The following is a 16,957-nucleotide window of genomic DNA, read 5'->3' on the forward strand; positions in this document are numbered from 1 at the left end:
TTCTTATCCATCGAAGCTTGCGATGCATGGACCACCTTCCGGTTCAAGCTTAGGCGCGTATTTGCATTACACACTGCAGCCACCGTATCAGTCAGAATCAAGTAAGCATACTATCTGGTCAACGTCACCCCGCCGTAAGCCCGCCTTTTTTAATTCTTTCTTTCTTTCAATTCCAATAAACCTCGGGAAGAACTATAAAATCACCAGTCTGCCCATGCTCTTGACTCTTCTGCGCTCATCGGTGTTTTATCATCTTCCACACTCTACACGTCAAGCGGGGTTCCTTGCAGCTTCCAACCACAGCTTCTCCACACGATCACCAATTAGATTTCAAAATATGGCTGTAAGCAAGAGATCCCTGCCGACCTTGATTTGAAAATTACTAAGTTTTTATACATACAGACCGGCAATGCTAGTAAAGTCACCGACTGGGTGAACCCAGCTGACAAGTCGGGCGAATTCAAGCGTCAGGTATCGGCATTCCGCAACTTCGTCTCCCGCGAGTCTGGCGCGGAATTCCCTGCAGAGAAGGGCCGCTACCATCTTTATGTCTCCTACGCCTGCCCCTGGGGTAAGATGAACCTTTGATGGAGCCAATTGTGAGGTTTAACCCGACTGATTATGTGTAGCTCATCGGACTTTAATCACTCGCAAGCTCAAGGGCTTGGAAGATTTCATCTCTTTCTCCTCGGTGCACTGGCACCTCGGTGACAAAGGTAGGATTCATCCCCTTCGAGCTTGACATCTCATAATTCATATACTGAATCCTTCAGGGTGGCGCTTTGCTACTGCGGATGAAAAGCTACCCGGGGAGAATACAATCCCCGACCCGCTGCATCCGGAGTTCACCCATCTCCGTGATATCTACTTCTCCAACGAACCGGACTATACTGGCCGATTCACAGTTCCAGTCCTCTTCGACAAAAAGACCAACCGCATTGTCAGCAATGAGGTGAGAATATTATTCCATTTGATCATTGCCTGTATCCCACTCACATGACATAGAGCGCCGAAATCATCCGCATGCTCTACTATGAATTTGACGACCTTCTCCCCGAGCAATACAAGAAAGTCGACCTCTTCCCATCTGCCCTGCGCAGTGAGATCGACACATCTAACGAATGGATCTACAACGACGTTAATAACGGCGTCTACAAATCCGGCTTCGCAACCACCCAAGAGGCCTATGAGAAGGCCGTGGTCACGCTCTTCTCCTCGCTGGATAAGATCGAGGCCCACCTAGTCAAGCAACAAGCTTCCTCGAAGTATTTCTTCGGAAATACCGTCACCGAGGCCGATATCCGGCTCTTTACGACTATCATCCGCTTTGACCCCGTCTATGTTCAGCACTTCAAGTGCAATCTGCGCGATATTCGGTCTGGATTCCCGGCTATTCACCGCTGGGTGCGTGGTCTTTACTGGGACCTCGATGCTTTCCGCGAAACGACGGAGTTTGAGCATATCAAGAAGCATTATACCAAGTCGCACAAGCAGATCAATCAGTTTGCGATTACGCCACTTGGACCGGTGCCGGATGTTCTGCCCAAGGATCAAGAGGTTCCCGCTGTCAAGGCAGGTTAAATATTAGGTTTTGCGAACCTTGAAATGTGAATGTGAAGTAGTACTTGACGCAAATTAATTTCAAGACAGCTCTATCATAGTCAACCATGCTCGCTGATTACTCAAGCTAGCGGGATATCTAAGCAAAGCGTAGTATTCTTTTAAATATATACAGAAAAGGAGACAAATCCCAAATGGTATTGCGTGTGAAATTCACATGCCTCGACGCCTTGTCATGCTGATGGTTTGTGGGAGTACCGTGTCTTGTCCAAAGTCATTTTCTAAGCGCAGATCCCCCAAAAGGGATAAAAGCTCAAAAAGATAATGATAACAGCCAAGGGTAATAAGTAAATGCAAAATGATGATGGCCAAGTAGCAAAATAGATCAAAATATCGAATCAAGCCCGAGAGACATGGAGCATGTACAGAAACGACAGCACCGAATATGTATGGCATTGTTTGAAGGGTATATTGGTCGGGTATTTGTCTCTCGATAGAGATCAAAGTAAGGAGAAGATGATGTTCGCGATGAGGGTAAGGTAATGTAGGTATGACAGAAATATGAGAGAAATTAGTATGGTATGTATTGTGCCATCACTTTAGGCCGAGGAATCGCTTTGAGTTTTCGTAGACCACGTAACTGATTGAAACGGCGGGCGCCACTTTCAAGAGATTGGGAGTGATTCCCTTGTAAAAACCACGGGGGCCTTCTGTTTCAAGAGTTTTGCGAGCCACATCACCGATGCTGGCGTACGTTGATGGATGCAAAACGGTTCCCTGTGCCTGAAGCCGAGTTCGCATGACATTGAGTGGGTAGACCACCGAGGCACTCAGGCCGCCACTCAAGGCACCGATGGCACCAGTGAGAAAGTTGTTGAGTGGAATATCGTCTTCATGGCAGTGGTTTATGCGAGCCTGGCGAGCGAGAAGAGCACGCTTCAGGTACTCAAATGTTGTCAAATCGATCGCAGCATACGGGAACATGCCCATTAGGCCAAGTGGCAGGCCACGGAAAAAGCCGAACAGGCCGTTTGCATTCCATACTTTGCGAGCTGTTGCTGCAATAAGCTTGTTGCCCCGCAATCCGCCTTCGACGGTCGAGCATTGCATGCGAAATTTCAATGTGTCGAGAGGATACACGAAACATCTAGGAATCTGTCAGAACTGATGTTCATTATTTGACAGGTCAGATCAAAACTTACTGGGCGACCATTCCACCGATACCACCTGACAAGAACTGCGAAGTTGGAAGAAGCCGTTTTGTATCGTTATGCCCTTCCATGCGGGCGAAAAACCGTTTGGCCGACTCGTATGCTCCGAATTTGATCGCAGATTCAGGCATGACCTTCACAACATTCAATCCGTTACCTAAACAGCGTTAGAAACCGTATCCTTATGACACATGGGGTTATGTATGCGTAACTCACCAGCAAACAAACTCCGCATACCGCCAGCCCGCCAAAGCTCTCTGAACGCATCGAATAATGTTTTGGAGGCATTTCCCGCCGCAGCAAGTGGGGCACCCTCCTTGGCCGCGCGAACCGCCGAGTTTTTGACGCCCGTCTGGGCGATGAGATACACTTTCAGACGATCAAGAGGGGCAGTTATCGTCCTGGAAACGACGCCTGCGACACCGCCTGCAGCGAAATAGCCTAGTTGAGGGGTATTCTCGGTCAACTTCCGTTCATAATTCCGCAGAGACATCCGTAATGCGACGAGTTTGGAGATGGGAAGATTCTCCAGCTCGACATCACCGTCCATGGCGGTGGTCGAGTCAGAGGGCGGGCTAGTTTGCGCGTAGGCTGATGGGAGGAGGCAGGCGAGGGCGTGTAAGGAGAGAATATTGTACAAAAGGCACTGGATAGCCAGGAGAGAACGGTTAAGAAACGGAGACTCTGTACCTAAACCCTGTAGATCATTGATGTGGACATCTCCTTCCGGGTTTAGATTGCCCGTGGCCGTGTAGTATGATAAGACTGCGGTGAGATCGGTTGGGGATCGAAGCGGGAGGAAGAGGAGAAAGTCCCTAAGAAAAGGATGGGATGGTTAGCTTGAATGCTTCGAATATCCGACGTGTATTCACTGTGGCCGTCCGTCCGGTAAAGCGGTTCGAGGGGTAGATAAGCCGAACCTCCATTCTGTGTACGATATGACGCCGTCGTGGTTTTTGTCGACCTCGGCAAAGAACTGGTCCAGCTTCGAAGTCGATACGGTGACCCCCGATTGTGCAAACGCGTTCCGCAGCTCGTTCTTGTCTATTTCGCCGTTTTTGTTGCGATCGATGGACTGGAACATCCGCCATAGCCCAGACTCGGTATGGTCGATAAACGCCTGGAACTCTACAGAAGACAGAAGGGGGTGATACATTAGCGCGACTCCTAAGTCTAAGGGAAGAAATAGTTCACGGGTCTTACCGGCATGATCTATCTCGCCGTTTCCATTCGTGTCGACCTCACGCAAGATACTGTGCAGCATACCATCTGCGTTTTTGAGAGCTGCGACCGCGTCAGTCGGGAGCCTTCGGCACAGAAAATCGGCAGGACTCACGGTGATCGATCTTCTTCAGCCCTTTCTTCAACCCGTTCAAGTCGATATGACCCTCCTTGCGCGCATCAAGGGTCTCCCAGAGCCGGGCAACTCGTTCGTCCCGCTCATCCTTCGACTCGCCGGGCGCCATGTTCGGAGGAAAATTGTTATTGAGCACCCGGCATGCTTCAACGGAGCATATCCTCGTGTGTTCAAAGGTGAAAGTGTAGGGATAGCGACTCCAGGGGAGGGGCGTCTTTAACAATGAAGCATGAGCCTAAACATGAGCCTGGGCATAAAAGAAAGCATAGAGCTTTGCGGGTGGGGAGGGAATGATTAATCCGGGCCCGATCATTGCTGCAGCCGCCTTGACGCCATCATCTCTTGGGCACGGGACCAGGGCTGGCCCTACTTTCCTATTTGGGGGGGGGAGGGCGCTGTCTCCGCCTTGTCCGGACGTCTGCTTTGCCGGTTGGTATGCCTGTTTCTACAAGTATATATCTAATGTTATAAAAAGGATGCATTCTTCTTAATACCCGATCTCACCTCATCTCCTCCCTATCCAATATGGCCGCCAACTATTGGGCGTCTACTCAACGCCGATATTGGCTCTTTACTCGTGAGAAGTTGGCCGAAACTCGAGACCGCTTACGAGACCGAGATAAGGTCACGTATTCACAGTTCCCACTTCCAGACCAGCGCCTATTAAACATCTACTTTAACCAACGTACGAAGCTACTCTTTTTCCTCGTTGACTTGAACCCCCGCTGATGTCTCCCAGAACTCATCAAGTTGGGTAAACGCATGTCCACTCGCCAACAAGCAATTGCAACCGCGCAGGTGTACCTCAAGAGGTTCTATACCAAAAATGAAATTCGCCAGACAAACCCCTATTTAGTTCTCACCACCGCCTTCTATTTGGCCTGTAAGATGGAAGAATGTCCCCAACACATCCGCTTTGTCGTCGGAGAAGCGCGTGGACTCTGGCCAGGTATGCTTTATTCACGCTCTCACAAATCGTGATGATAGATCTAATTATCCGCAGAATTCATCACTCCAGATGTTGCGAAGCTTGGTGAATGCGAATTCGCTCTCATATCCGAGATGAACTCCCAACTCATCATCCATCACCCCTATCGGACATTATCAGAACTTCAAACAGAGTTATCTCTTGGCTCGGGCGAGATAGCTCTAGCTTGGTCCGTGATCAACGACCATTATCTCACCGATCTTCCTCTACTGAATCCGCCGCATATCATTGCGGTCATGGCGATCGTCGTCGCAGTGGTTTTCAAGCCATCTCATCCAGGAGGAGCGTTCTCCAGCCCTGCCCAGTCTGCCCAGTCTGCCCAGTCCACCATGGCGGGTGTGGCTAGAGATGGAAACGGCATGAACATGCTTGCTGCTCTTGCAGATAGGACTGGAACTGGACCTCCTCGGATTCAGAAGCTGGTGCAGTGGTTAGCAGAGAGTGAAATTGATATCAAGGCTGTCATCGAGTCAACTCAGGAGCTGCTCTCGTTATATGAGGTGTGGGAGCAGTACAGCGAAAAACACTGCAAAGAGTTCATCGGACGGATGGTGAAGAGCAAGAACCTGGACAAATGATTGGTTTTTAGCGTGCTTGTTCATTGATGCGATGCTGCATGGCGTTTTTGGCTTTTGGGCGTTCTGTTTATCATACCTTTGCATTGTTTCTGGGCTTTATTTTTCATGGGCTGTTCATGAACTTGGGTTTTACACATTAAGGAAGCATTGCTCTTTCTATTATTCACCATTCTTATTTGTATTGATATTCGAGCTTTGATTTAACCAAAATGATGCCTTTGACAAAGGCAACTGAAATCACGATGTACTTGCTGTAAAGGACATCTAAGTCCATCAGACTGCTCATGCTCTAGAACGCGTCTACTGCCGGGGTCAAGGAGGCTGGCGAAATAGTAATTCAGCCACGCTACTAGTGCCTATCAATCGAAAAGAACCTCCACCTAAACCATGCCATTGAGATCATAATTGTCATTGTTATAATGGGTCCTTGGGTATCTGATAATGAACATAAGACTGACATTGACCCCGGAGGGTTTCAAGTCACAGGGGTATTTATCGGTCTATGTGCTGTTGTTGACGAATTACGCCAAAATTAGAACCGAGAGTCATCGTTTAAACTGCCCAGGCCACTAATACTAGCAGACAGCCCTGGCCATACCATACTTGAGTTTATCAACAGACTTTTGCACGCCCCTTGCTCTCTCCATTCAACTCTCAGCAAAACGTGCCAGGTGATGATATAATATGACATGTCGTCGTACGCGGGGGTTATTCTAACCCGGACCAATATCTGAAACAATCTCCGAATCGGACTCAGGGTAAGCCCATGGCTACACTGCGTCAACATCAACACAGCACCGGTGGCAACGTTTCAAACCAGACCGTGGTGACAAGATCGCGTTTTTTTATCAAATCTCCTTGCCTGGTGTCTGGGGAAGGCGACCCGAACTAGTCGGGGCCTCCCCACTAGCCCCTCACTGATTCTACTATGCATACATAATGCAGTCAGATCATAAGATCTGAGAGATGGCATCGCATGCCATGCGCCGAACGTATGCGTTTATGCGTCAGCTGCATAAATAAGGCTTCGAGTCGGCGGGTGCTTGCTTGTACCAGCATGTCTACAACTGAGTCTGTGTCCGGACTCTGTGGGCACATACATATACAAAGTTATCCCTTCTTGCGCATTGCGCATCATTATCGTACCCCCCTCCCCCCCTACAAAGGTTTAGGTTCACTAGCAAGGCTTGAAATAGAACTCCGGGACAGCCGGTTCTCAAAGGAGCGGTGAAGGTGATAGCCTCGAAGTATGTATGTAGCACCACGGGAGAACGTCGAGGGGCTCGTCCCACGCAGTGACTGGACACGAGGGGAGCAAGCACCGACCGGGGGGAGGGGGAAGACCGGGGGTTGTTCCAGCAGGCGCCGGCATTCCAAGCCGGGTCAGTCAGGTACGTGATGGAAATTAGATCTTCTCTGTACTCCGGACGGGTACTGAATCAGCACATATCTGCCACTTCTCGAGTGGAACCGTGTGGAGGGTTGGGCCGTGAGTCACGATGCTACCCAGCGAGGGAAACAAGAAGACGCCGCATCCTGTAACACATTTACAAGTATCCGTAATGGGGACCCGGTTGCCGCTTTGAGGAGGCCGATGGGACAGGGCTGGATCTCATTTTTAGAGAAAGGTGGTGGTGTAGCCAATGATGGAGAAAGTGGTTGCATGCACTACACTGCATACTCTACAACATCAATCGTGGCGTGTCTAAATCGCCATCGTCCCCCAGTGGTCCCTGCGCCCTGTGAGTCGAAGGATTGGGGAATCTGGGAATCCGAAGGGGAGGCGATCAGCGATCAGAGATCAGCAGCCACAACCGGGGGCCCTATGGGAAGAGGGGAATGCGGTGCCTGGGACCTGCGATACGCTGCACAGTTCGGAGCCATAAGCACTACGACGGTAAAGAGCAAAGCTTCAAACTCTCGATCCTGGAGACGGAGACTCCGTTTGTACCAAAATGCCTTGGCCCAACCCCTTCAGGGAATGTTCAAGAGAGGCTGGGGAGAATTGGAATGGAATCCCCAAGGTGAAGGGGGTGGAGCCGCGCAAAAATGGAGGGTGACAATCCTTATTGTGCATAGCCCTACCCTATGTACGGAGCGTTATGGAGACAGACTCACACACGAGCCACCAAGAGCCCACCAAGGGTAGAAAAAGCGAAGGTATTGAGAGATGTCGGGGGGGAGGGGGGCGTCATGACGATACCCTCGAGGGGAATAATCGGTATCGTATGTACCAGCACTAGTAGCCATCAGTTCAGGAGGCAAAAGGCGCAGCCACTTGTAGGCACAATTGGTGGGCAGATCTGTGACAATCCTTGCTAGATCAGGGTTAGATCCACCCAGGTCGACGACGTCACGTTGTTTTCTTTCCGGCAGTGAGGGAGGAAAACAGTGAGAAACTGATGGGAAGCGGTAAAGTGTGGATCGATATTGGTGAGGGCTGTTGGATGATTGGAGGAAGTAACGTCTTGAACCTCGCCACTGCGGCCGCTCGGCCGGGTTTGGTTGGTGCGTGACTCGGTGGATCCTTCTTTCGCTAGCGCATTGGCTGTACATTACATTACACATTACATTACGCATTACACTCACCCATCACTGGTTACTACAGACAGCTGTGACCATACCTGACCATACACAGTGTAAAAGAACCAAAACACACCCACCGCACCCCTCAATTCCAACTTCCGCTCTCCCACAACCCGTTCGATTCTTCTCTTCTTCTACAAAACTTCTTGTGCTATACCCCCAACTGCTCACTCGTCTTCGACTATTCTCTTTTCTATTATCTTCACTTCACTTCTCTTCTCTTTACTTCTCTTCTATTTACACTTTCTGTATCTTTTCTCTTCCAAGGGTGCTGGCCTTACCATCCATACCACCCTATCACAATGTCTGCCTTCTACAACCACCACCACTACCAGCAACAACACCCTCACGCTCACATGCCCACCCAAAATCACCACCATGGCCGCCGTCGGGCTCCCAAAATGGCTCAGCAGAATGCTCAGCGTCAGTTCCGTGGAGTCAAGAGCATGCGCGAATTGGCCGAAGCTCCCGCCGTCACAGCTTTCCGGGCTCGCTTCGAGGCCGGTCGCTCCTTTGACCTCGACGATGACCTGGAGTTCTGCCCCAATCTCCTGACCGAGGACGACGTATGTTTTGCTGATCCCAGCAAAGGGGAAAGGTTCTTGGGAGACAGACGTGGGCTAACGGTTTCCTCTTCCCCCCTGCAGTTGCACTCCATCCACTCTACTTCGTCCGACCGCTCCTCGCTCTCCAGCGGTTCGCCTGATACCTCTCCCCTGCAGCACCAAATCCAGCCGGTTCAGCAGGTTACCCCCTCCATCTCTCTTTCTCCTGCGCAGGCCAACTCCTACGTTCAGGCCGGTGTTGCCGGAAATCTGAATCACGCCAACTACCACCAGTCTGCCAACAACCAGGCCAACCGGACCCGCAAGGTCATCCCCATTGTCAACCCCAACACTGGAATGACCCTGGCTAGCCCGCCCTCCTCCATCTCCCCAGCGATGATGCAGGCGGCTCAGCGTCGATGGTGAGAACCTTCCTCGGGTCTCTCCCCGGGCGCGAGCGGCCCCCGCCCTAGCGGCATGTTTCCATTGCACGTTACCTGAGCTTCTGCATCATCGGGATGGCCCTTTTAATCGCAGGTCCTAATATCTTGTTCTGATTTTTGATCTTTTCATCTTGCATCTTCCTGTCTCATACGGGCTGGGCTACCTTTGCATTCGATAACGACACCACTGGAGGGTATGTTTTTCTCCTTTCTACGACTACGGCGATCGATCACGGTGATCGACAAAAAAACCTTCAAAAAACCCGAAAATTTCTCAAAAATCCGGCTACATTGTATATACCACTCACCACCCGCCTCCTCTTTTCCTTTCCGCCGATTTAACGACCTACACCTATATCTTTCGCCATATATCTAGATCTCTTGCGATGCTTCCAGCTTGTTGCGAGCGACGGCGCTTGCGATTTGATCATTTTTGCATCTTCTACCTACGATACCGACCGTCTCTCGGGGAGGGACGAGAAATTTCTTTCTCTTCTTTGGCCCTTGGTTTCTCCGGTTGAGGCCGACCGATGATGTATAGAATGGTGACTTGCTACTTGACGTGCATGTTCCATTGGAACCGGAGTTGATTTTTGTTCTTTTTGGAAAGGGGGGAGGGTCGCTCGCGAGCGACTAGGACCCGAACCTCTCTTCTCTCTTCACCTACGCTGTGACTTGTTCTTTGCCACGATTTCCTTACTCTTTCTGGATTCTCATTTCTTGGGGTTATTTTGCTCTTGGGGCGGGATGGATTTCACATTATCTTTTCAAGGATCTAGAGGCGGAAACGATACACGTCTGCATTGCTTGGGCACTGTTGAAATATCTGGGATGTGCTTTTGTTGTTTTTTCTGTTATTATCCCCTGTTTGCACCTCGGTCTGTTTTTGTTTTATTGGGCTTTTTTCCTTGTACATCGGTTTTTATTCGGGGAGGGAATGGGTGATACGCGATACTCATTACTTCCTTGCCACGGGGATGTGGCTGGTTGGGTTTGGTTGCGAGCGAAACCATGGGATGCGGAGTTGTTCTCTGTTTGAAATCGATATCCTGGGGGTCTTTTCTCGCGGAACTTTTGGCGAGTATTAGACCATTTGCGTTGAAAATGGTTCTTTTTGCTTTTTATCTCAACTTTGTTACTGATATTCCTCCATCATGTCTTCTTTTATTTTTATTTTCTGGCTTTGGCTACTCATTCAAGTGTTCTGCATTTTGACTCATTCAGTTCATCCTCTGGTTCCTTGCATCTTTTTGATAAGGATGAGGGAGTAGCTCCCGGAGAGTTATGAATACGTTGTATGATGCCTGATTACCACTTTGAACCTTCTTGCACACTGTCATTTTCAATCACATCTCTTTTGTTCATATTCTCAAATAACTCCTGCTGGTGATTTATTCTGGACAAATCGATGTGACCGATTCCTACCTTCAAGCTTCGTCTATAAGTGTCTCACGCCTACTCGTAGGTATTCTAGTACATACCAGTGCTGCTACCAGGTACTAATAATGGCTGTCGAGAATGAAATCCACCATATCTTGTATAATTTCTTAGTATCCCCTGCATCGAGAAGAGAAACCATGACATTCGTACCCCTGCGTCACTGATCGTCCGTGTTATTCATGATGTCATGATATTCCATGAGGGCGAGAATGGTATCTGATGCACCCGGGAAAACATGCTCAAGCTGTGTGCATAGTAGCTAGCACTCGTGTCTGTGTTTGGGTACATCGAGACCTCGGTGTAATAGGTGCTGGTTTGGATTCCGTAGTTCAAGTATTCTTATCTACTCCGTAAATGAATGAACATGGATAACTCGAACTGCGCCTGCGATTGTTCTCCGCCAACCCGAGCGACCGTTAGGTATTGCTGACGTCACCGCTTCGAATGCGATGTCCATGGCCAGTCAAATTGGCCGTTCGGCCAGGGATCACGAATGGAAATGCCTTAATTGGGCCTTGTGGCTATTGCTGCTTAAAACTCTCGGGATTATTCTGGTGCAGGGTAGCCCAACTACTTTAAGTTCTTGAAACCATTCATCTGCGCCTTCACCTCAACCATCTAGACACCTCCAGCACTACTTTGAAAGGTGTAGTACTAGCAATCTCTCCGAATATCGGTACGTGGATCGTCACTCCAGGGCTTGGCAGGCTGTGAGGGAAGTCGTCATCGCTAGCTGCTCATCTGCCCAGGTGTTGAATATATATCTCCAAGCTTCCCAGATCACTTGTTCTAACCGGCACCACTACTAGGAGAATTCCATTTCAAACTTCAAGTTTCACAATGTCTTTCCTCACTCCTCTTCGAAACAGCACCCGTCAAATCCCACGATCCCTCCTCACCCGGTCGACGGCTGCTTCAATTCACACCTCTACCCCACGATTCAGCCTCAAGGAATCCGATAAGAGTGAGCCACCCCGCAAACGCTACAACCCTCAAGCGGACATACTAAATATAAAGTGTAGACCGTGATGATCTACCAAACATCTATGAAGCACAAAAGGTTTCCCAGTTGAAGAGGGTCAAAGAAGGGAAAGGGAAATGGGAGCCCGAGCTTGCGAGCAACAGCGAGGCTGATGTATGAGTCCGCCCCCGTCGAGGAGTCGAGTCAAGCAAATACTAATTTACCGGGTTATTAGGTCAAGGCTGACCGAGGCGAAGTCGAGTACGATAAAGCCTTCCAGGATTTGCAGGAGAAAGAGAAGGCTAGGAAGGCGAAGGCTACCTGAGCCATCCACAAGACCTCCAGGAGTTCAAGGTGTTAGCAGACAATCAGTATTCGGAGAAAAAGAACCTGACGCCCGAGTCAGATTGTCTTTTTAACGGAAAGTTCATGTGAGACTCGGACGGATCCGGTCTCATACGTCTGTCTATGTTTATGTTTATGTTTCCGATATTGCAAATGAACTGGAATCGGACAGACACGGCAGAGTGCTTGTAGAAGTAGAAGTAGAATTTCAACCAGGAGAACCGGCGACATGTTAAGAGGATCAATCCCAACGCCAAGGAACGACTTGATAAGAGGCCAAAGAGGCTAAATAGAGAGCTATCCCATAATATACCCAAAGAAAACGCCCGCTCGCAACGGATAGGGTTGAACAGAAGATAAAACCGAGCCCGTCGGTTATCTTATTTCAGAATCACAATCAGGATGACCAATATGATTATTAGGCCGATGATTGTCATCATACTCCAGTTTTCACCTGCCTTGCGTCGAAACCGATCCATCCGCTTCCGCGCATTGTTTAGACGACCCTGATGGCGGTCAACGTCGTCATCAACCCCATCCAGCAGCGCAACATGTCCATCCAGCTCATCTCCAATCTGAATACTTAATTCATGTTGCCGGCCAATCGACTCACCGAGCCGATCTAACTGGTCGTCCTGATCGCGCATCACCTGCGAGTGATTATCATGGATCTGCTGATTGGACCAATCAGACTGGTCAACGGGCGAAGGCTCATCGCGATATGGGAAAACATTCCGGCGATCGCGCTCTTCCTCATCGATCTCCTGTTGTACAGCCGCAGCCGCAGCCGAATTATCCATGAAGCGCACCGATTTTGATGGAGGGTGTTGTGGAACGGGCTGTTTGAGATCGGGCGATGTTGCGGGCCGGTTGGTAACACCCGCATCCTGGTTGGAGGCTTCGGAATCAGTGCCGTAAAACTGGGAGGATAGGTCTCGGAGTTGGTCATTGAGAGGGCCCAGCTGGTCCTTTAGGGCGGCGGCGCCGGTGTGATCGTTGGATTCGGCAAGATGAGCCTGCTCGGCTTCGACGGCTTGGATACCCTCTCGGAGGGAGTCGAGGGAGCGGGAAATCTCGCCATCCTGCGCATTGGGCTCAAGATCAAGAGAAATAGCACGTTGTCGCTCTAGCAGTGAGAGCTTGATGTGATCAGCGAGAAGGAAGAGCTGAGATGGGTTCGACATGGCGATGGCGTCAGACGGGGGGGTTGGTCGTGGAACGAGTATTTCGAGTATTTGAGCGCCCCTGGGGGAAATATATGGTCAAAGCGAGAGACAACCAGTCCAATCGACTGGGCTAATCAGTCGGAACAAGAGATGGTTGGAGGAGATATCGTGGAATGAGGTGAGGTGAGACGAGAGTTGCAGCTAAGGCAACCCCGACATGACCGAGCGCGGGTCTGCGATCTGCCGCTTCCTTTTGGGCCTGCCGCCTTTTGCCTCCCCGCAACTCCACCCTTCTTCTAATTCTTCTTCCCCTTCTGCATGTAACCCCTTGAATTTGTGCTTCTTCCGACTCGGACTTGAGATCCCCCTTCTCTTATACACTGAATGACCTTCCTCTGATCAAGTTTTATCCTCAAGGGGCTCTTTGCTCCCTGTGATCGACCTGCCCTTGACCTCGGCATCTACATTCCGCCTGAATATCCGCCGCATTCACAAGCTAATACCGCAACCCCCCCCCGGGAAAGTCTACTTTCTTCCAAACACCTACATCTTAAGGCTCTCAACTACACGAAACAGCTTCATGGAATTTGAGACAGGTGTTTATCTCCGCGCATCATGAATATCCAGGACTTTCTGGCTTTCGACCCCGAGGTCAACAGCGACCATGACATGCCAGTCGACTTGCGCTCCCTTGACTTCGTCTCCAGCTACGACTCACATCTGATGTGCCCAATCTGCCATTGTCCTTTAATTCAACCGGCACGCCTGCAATGTGATCATGTGTTCTGCCAGAAATGCCTTCGATCCGCAATCACCACCTTCCGCTCGGCCGATTCGGAAGAGTTCCCGTGTCCCTCTTGCCGAACCCCCACCAGCCAGGTCTCGACGAACGTTCCCCGACTTTTAATAAATATGTGCGACGAGATTCAAGTGCGGTGTCCCTTTCTGGCGGAGGGCTGCCAGGAAATCGTTCCGCGAGGCCATGTCCAGTCGCACGTGGATAAATACTGCGGGTATCGGCCCATGCCGTGCCCGGATGAGTCCTGTGATAAGATGACCCGGAAAAAGGATCTTCTGCGGGAGGAAAGATGCATGCATAGCTATTATCGGTGCTCGCGTTGCGAGCAGGATATAATGGAACAAGACTACGAGGTTCGTAGCCCTTGAATACCAATTACCAGCGCTAAAGCAGTCATGCTAACTAAAGCCGCTCCCTAGGAACATGATAAAGAGCTATGTCCTAGTCTCGAAACGACCTGCGTGGATTGTGGGACTACAATCCCGCAGCGAGAGCTGAAAAAACATATTGAAACTTGCGCCGAAGTTGTAAGCTCTTGTGTGGCGTCCAAATACGGTTGTACAGCCAAGATCCGACGGGCAGAAATCGCAACCCATGAACAGTCTTGTCCACTAGTCTCTATCGGACCATATTTCGAGTCCCAGAACACCCGGCTAAATTCTCTTGAATTGACAATGCGACACCTCCAACAAAGAAATGAAATATTCGAGGACGGACTTTCAAATATCCGCTCTAAATTGCTCGAGTCTGCCCGCGCGAGTGAGGGGCATCGTGGTAGCGGTAGAGCTGCTGCTGATGGCGAAAGAGGCGGGCAGAACCAGGTTGACGACCTTGATGACTCGACGAACTCTTCAAACGTCTTCTCATCCAATGCCACGACATACCTTCTCTCGCTCCATGAATCGTTGCGTGAGGAAGTCAGTCAAATGTCACATGCTCTCACAGATCTCGACGCTCGTGCTAGCATGACGATCATGAATGAATGTCTTCGGATCAAAGAGGATATGGCTCACACAAACGCTGCTGTCAACAGCGTTCGTATGCAAGTTCAGTGGCTCATGAATCCCCGTCTTCACAATGGTGCTCGAGCAGGAGGCATGCGCACTAATGCCAGCACTTCTGGTACAGAATCGCCTCGCTCGCAGTTGACATCAACTTCCGCACCGGGGCCTAGCCAAGCCGCCGGCCCGTCTTTGGGACCACTTCGGCCTCGGAGGCCAAGCGATAGTGGGCGTGAAGGAACAAAGCTGTAATTTGGGTCTTGTGAGGTGGGAATTTCTTGAGCGTTGCATTATCTCCAATTATGGATGGAGATGGAGTATAGGATGGTCTTGGGTTAATGTAGCTTATGAGTGATGATTGGGCTTGGTTGCCCTGTCGGGGCAGGTGTGTTGGATAGGATGGGTCTTGTCTCATATTTCTACGCCCCGTATTTCTAGGGCTGTACCTCGGAATTTATTAATCAATATCAACAATATCTTCACAAAATAATGTACATTTATTTTGCCGTTTGTCACATGTAGGGTTTGTAACTGCGAGCATTTGGATCATCGCGTAGAGCCCTTTTCCATGCCTCTGCTATTTCGCTGGCTTTCTCTTGGCTGCGAACCTTTTGTCGCTTGCGCTTCAGCCATGGCCCTTGTGGGGGGCTAGGCGGGCTTTGGGATTGAGGACCAGGTTGGTGAGGGACAGCAGATTGGACATTCAAATCACCAGGTGTAGGTTTAGCCTTGACGCCGGTCGAAGATTAATTTTGAATTATTCGCCATTGATTCTGGACCGGGCAGCGGTGGAGCATTGGGTGCCTTCGAATACATGGCCTCGCCGCAAACAGAAGTGATTCGGGCCATCACCGACATTTCCAGGTTAGGAACCCAGAGTGAGGTGTTTTGAAGTATGATATCCCGGTTTGTTCGGGAATCAACGTATATGTTAATTCCCCCGTTCCAGCGACGCATAGGCATTATAGCACGGATTTTAGCGAGTTCGGAGTTCCCAGACTTTTCCAGCGCCAAGTGGAAGCTGTTGAAGAGGAAGCTTGTGGGATGGTTTTGAAATCTCCATTTTCTACCCGGCACATATAGATTATCGTACAAGTGCCAGACAATTTCGATCGGCGCTTCATACCCAGCGAAAACAGCCAAGTATCGATCGATAATTGGCTGATAGTCCTCTGCCAATCGAACATAGTCGCCTTGCTGTAGGAGGGGTATCCAAAGATGAGATTTCTCTATGAGATGTTTCTTATCCGATGGCGTAAATGCTTGTATATCTATCTCTCCATATTCAAAGGTTCTGATAGATTCGAAGACAATACGTTGGAGCTCACGGTCGCAAGTCTGATGCAGCGCAGCCTCGAGCTCCTTGAGAACATCAGCGTGTGCCATTTCCTGGACCGCGGAAGGTGTATAGGGATGAAGTGGATACTCGATGTCCCAGGCAAGCTTTATCATAGTTCCTGGGCTGTGGTTGTCCATCCAGTCGGGTTTAGAGGAATCAACAGTGCATGGTTCGGTGACTGTAGTTTCCACAGCACGCGATGCCGCTGTCATAGACGACAACTCTGTGTCAAATAGATGCGCTAATTGGGGGTCTGAAGAATTCTTCATCTTCTCGGCCATCAGCGAAATCACCCTGTTGGCTTGGAACATCAAACCCATGACATAGCCCGCAGGGGCCAACGCGGTCGGATTTTCAGTCGAGTGCGAAAAGACATGTCCGTACTGTTCTTTGAAATTGTCTATTAAGCCGCGAATGCTTTCGGTATCATCCCCAATCGGAGGGACATTTGGCCATGGGGATACCATGCTAGTAAATGATGGTGGTGTGTTGTGCGAGGGTGTTCTCACGGCGCGTATCAAACGCGTGTGGGTTTAATTGATTTCCGACCAAGGCGGAGGATCGGCGTTTTGAAAGACAGGACCCGAGATGGATTTATGACTTTAGAACATTTATTATAAGGAAAAAATTACTTGACT

General features: G+C 49.9%; 8 protein-coding genes across 8 annotated transcripts; 5 read left to right on the forward strand and 3 right to left on the reverse strand.

The window, feature by feature from the left end:
• Nucleotides 1–337: 337 nt before the first annotated feature.
• On the forward strand, nucleotides 338–1,581 carry N7481_008026 (glutathione S-transferase family protein; the record flags this gene model as incomplete). Its single annotated transcript, XM_057267245.1, has 5 exons — nucleotides 338–343; nucleotides 403–571; nucleotides 630–716; nucleotides 774–952; nucleotides 1,006–1,581. The coding sequence occupies 5 exons, from the start codon at nucleotides 338–340 to the stop codon at nucleotides 1,579–1,581; spliced, it is 1,017 nt and encodes a 338-aa protein (XP_057121446.1).
• A 573-nt stretch (nucleotides 1,582–2,154) lies between these two features.
• On the reverse strand, nucleotides 2,155–4,237 carry N7481_008027 (calcium-binding mitochondrial carrier protein; the record flags this gene model as incomplete). Its single annotated transcript, XM_057267246.1, has 5 exons — nucleotides 2,155–2,707; nucleotides 2,763–2,928; nucleotides 2,988–3,586; nucleotides 3,692–4,055; nucleotides 4,108–4,237. The coding sequence occupies 5 exons, from the start codon at nucleotides 4,235–4,237 to the stop codon at nucleotides 2,155–2,157; spliced, it is 1,812 nt and encodes a 603-aa protein (XP_057121447.1).
• A 416-nt stretch (nucleotides 4,238–4,653) lies between these two features.
• On the forward strand, nucleotides 4,654–5,694 carry ssn8 (cyclin-dependent protein serine/threonine kinase regulator SSN8; the record flags this gene model as incomplete). The annotated part of the gene is made up of 3 exons (XM_057267247.1): nucleotides 4,654–4,813; nucleotides 4,868–5,077; nucleotides 5,132–5,694. The coding sequence occupies 3 exons, from the start codon at nucleotides 4,654–4,656 to the stop codon at nucleotides 5,692–5,694; spliced, it is 933 nt and encodes a 310-aa protein (XP_057121448.1).
• A 2,987-nt stretch (nucleotides 5,695–8,681) lies between these two features.
• Nucleotides 8,682–9,251, forward strand: N7481_008029 (DUF4452 domain-containing protein; the record flags this gene model as incomplete). The annotated part of the gene is made up of 1 exon (XM_057267248.1): nucleotides 8,682–9,251. The coding sequence occupies one exon, from the start codon at nucleotides 8,682–8,684 to the stop codon at nucleotides 9,249–9,251; it is 570 nt and encodes a 189-aa protein (XP_057121449.1).
• A 2,297-nt stretch (nucleotides 9,252–11,548) lies between these two features.
• On the forward strand, nucleotides 11,549–11,994 carry N7481_008030 (uncharacterized protein; the record flags this gene model as incomplete). Its single annotated transcript, XM_057267249.1, has 3 exons — nucleotides 11,549–11,672; nucleotides 11,731–11,843; nucleotides 11,905–11,994. 3 exons carry the CDS (start codon nucleotides 11,549–11,551, stop codon nucleotides 11,992–11,994), a joined length of 327 nt encoding a protein of 108 aa, XP_057121450.1.
• Nucleotides 11,995–12,394: 400 nt separating this feature from the next.
• Nucleotides 12,395–13,198, reverse strand: N7481_008031 (syntaxin family protein; the record flags this gene model as incomplete). The annotated part of the gene is made up of 1 exon (XM_057267250.1): nucleotides 12,395–13,198. The coding sequence occupies one exon, from the start codon at nucleotides 13,196–13,198 to the stop codon at nucleotides 12,395–12,397; it is 804 nt and encodes a 267-aa protein (XP_057121451.1).
• Nucleotides 13,199–13,795: 597 nt separating this feature from the next.
• On the forward strand, nucleotides 13,796–15,232 carry N7481_008032 (uncharacterized protein; the record flags this gene model as incomplete). The annotated part of the gene is made up of 2 exons (XM_057267251.1): nucleotides 13,796–14,332; nucleotides 14,399–15,232. 2 exons carry the CDS (start codon nucleotides 13,796–13,798, stop codon nucleotides 15,230–15,232), a joined length of 1,371 nt encoding a protein of 456 aa, XP_057121452.1.
• A 471-nt stretch (nucleotides 15,233–15,703) lies between these two features.
• On the reverse strand, nucleotides 15,704–16,786 carry N7481_008033 (uncharacterized protein; the record flags this gene model as incomplete). The annotated part of the gene is made up of 1 exon (XM_057267252.1): nucleotides 15,704–16,786. The coding sequence occupies one exon, from the start codon at nucleotides 16,784–16,786 to the stop codon at nucleotides 15,704–15,706; it is 1,083 nt and encodes a 360-aa protein (XP_057121453.1).
• Between the last annotated feature and the right edge of the window lie 171 nt (nucleotides 16,787–16,957).

Source organism: Penicillium waksmanii (genome assembly GCF_028829765.1).
Source record: "Penicillium waksmanii strain IBT 27052 chromosome Unknown utg000007l:1.0-4314555.0:1.0-4317578.0, whole genome shotgun sequence".
In the NCBI taxonomy this organism is placed as follows: Eukaryota; Fungi; Ascomycota; class Eurotiomycetes; order Eurotiales; family Aspergillaceae; genus Penicillium; species Penicillium waksmanii.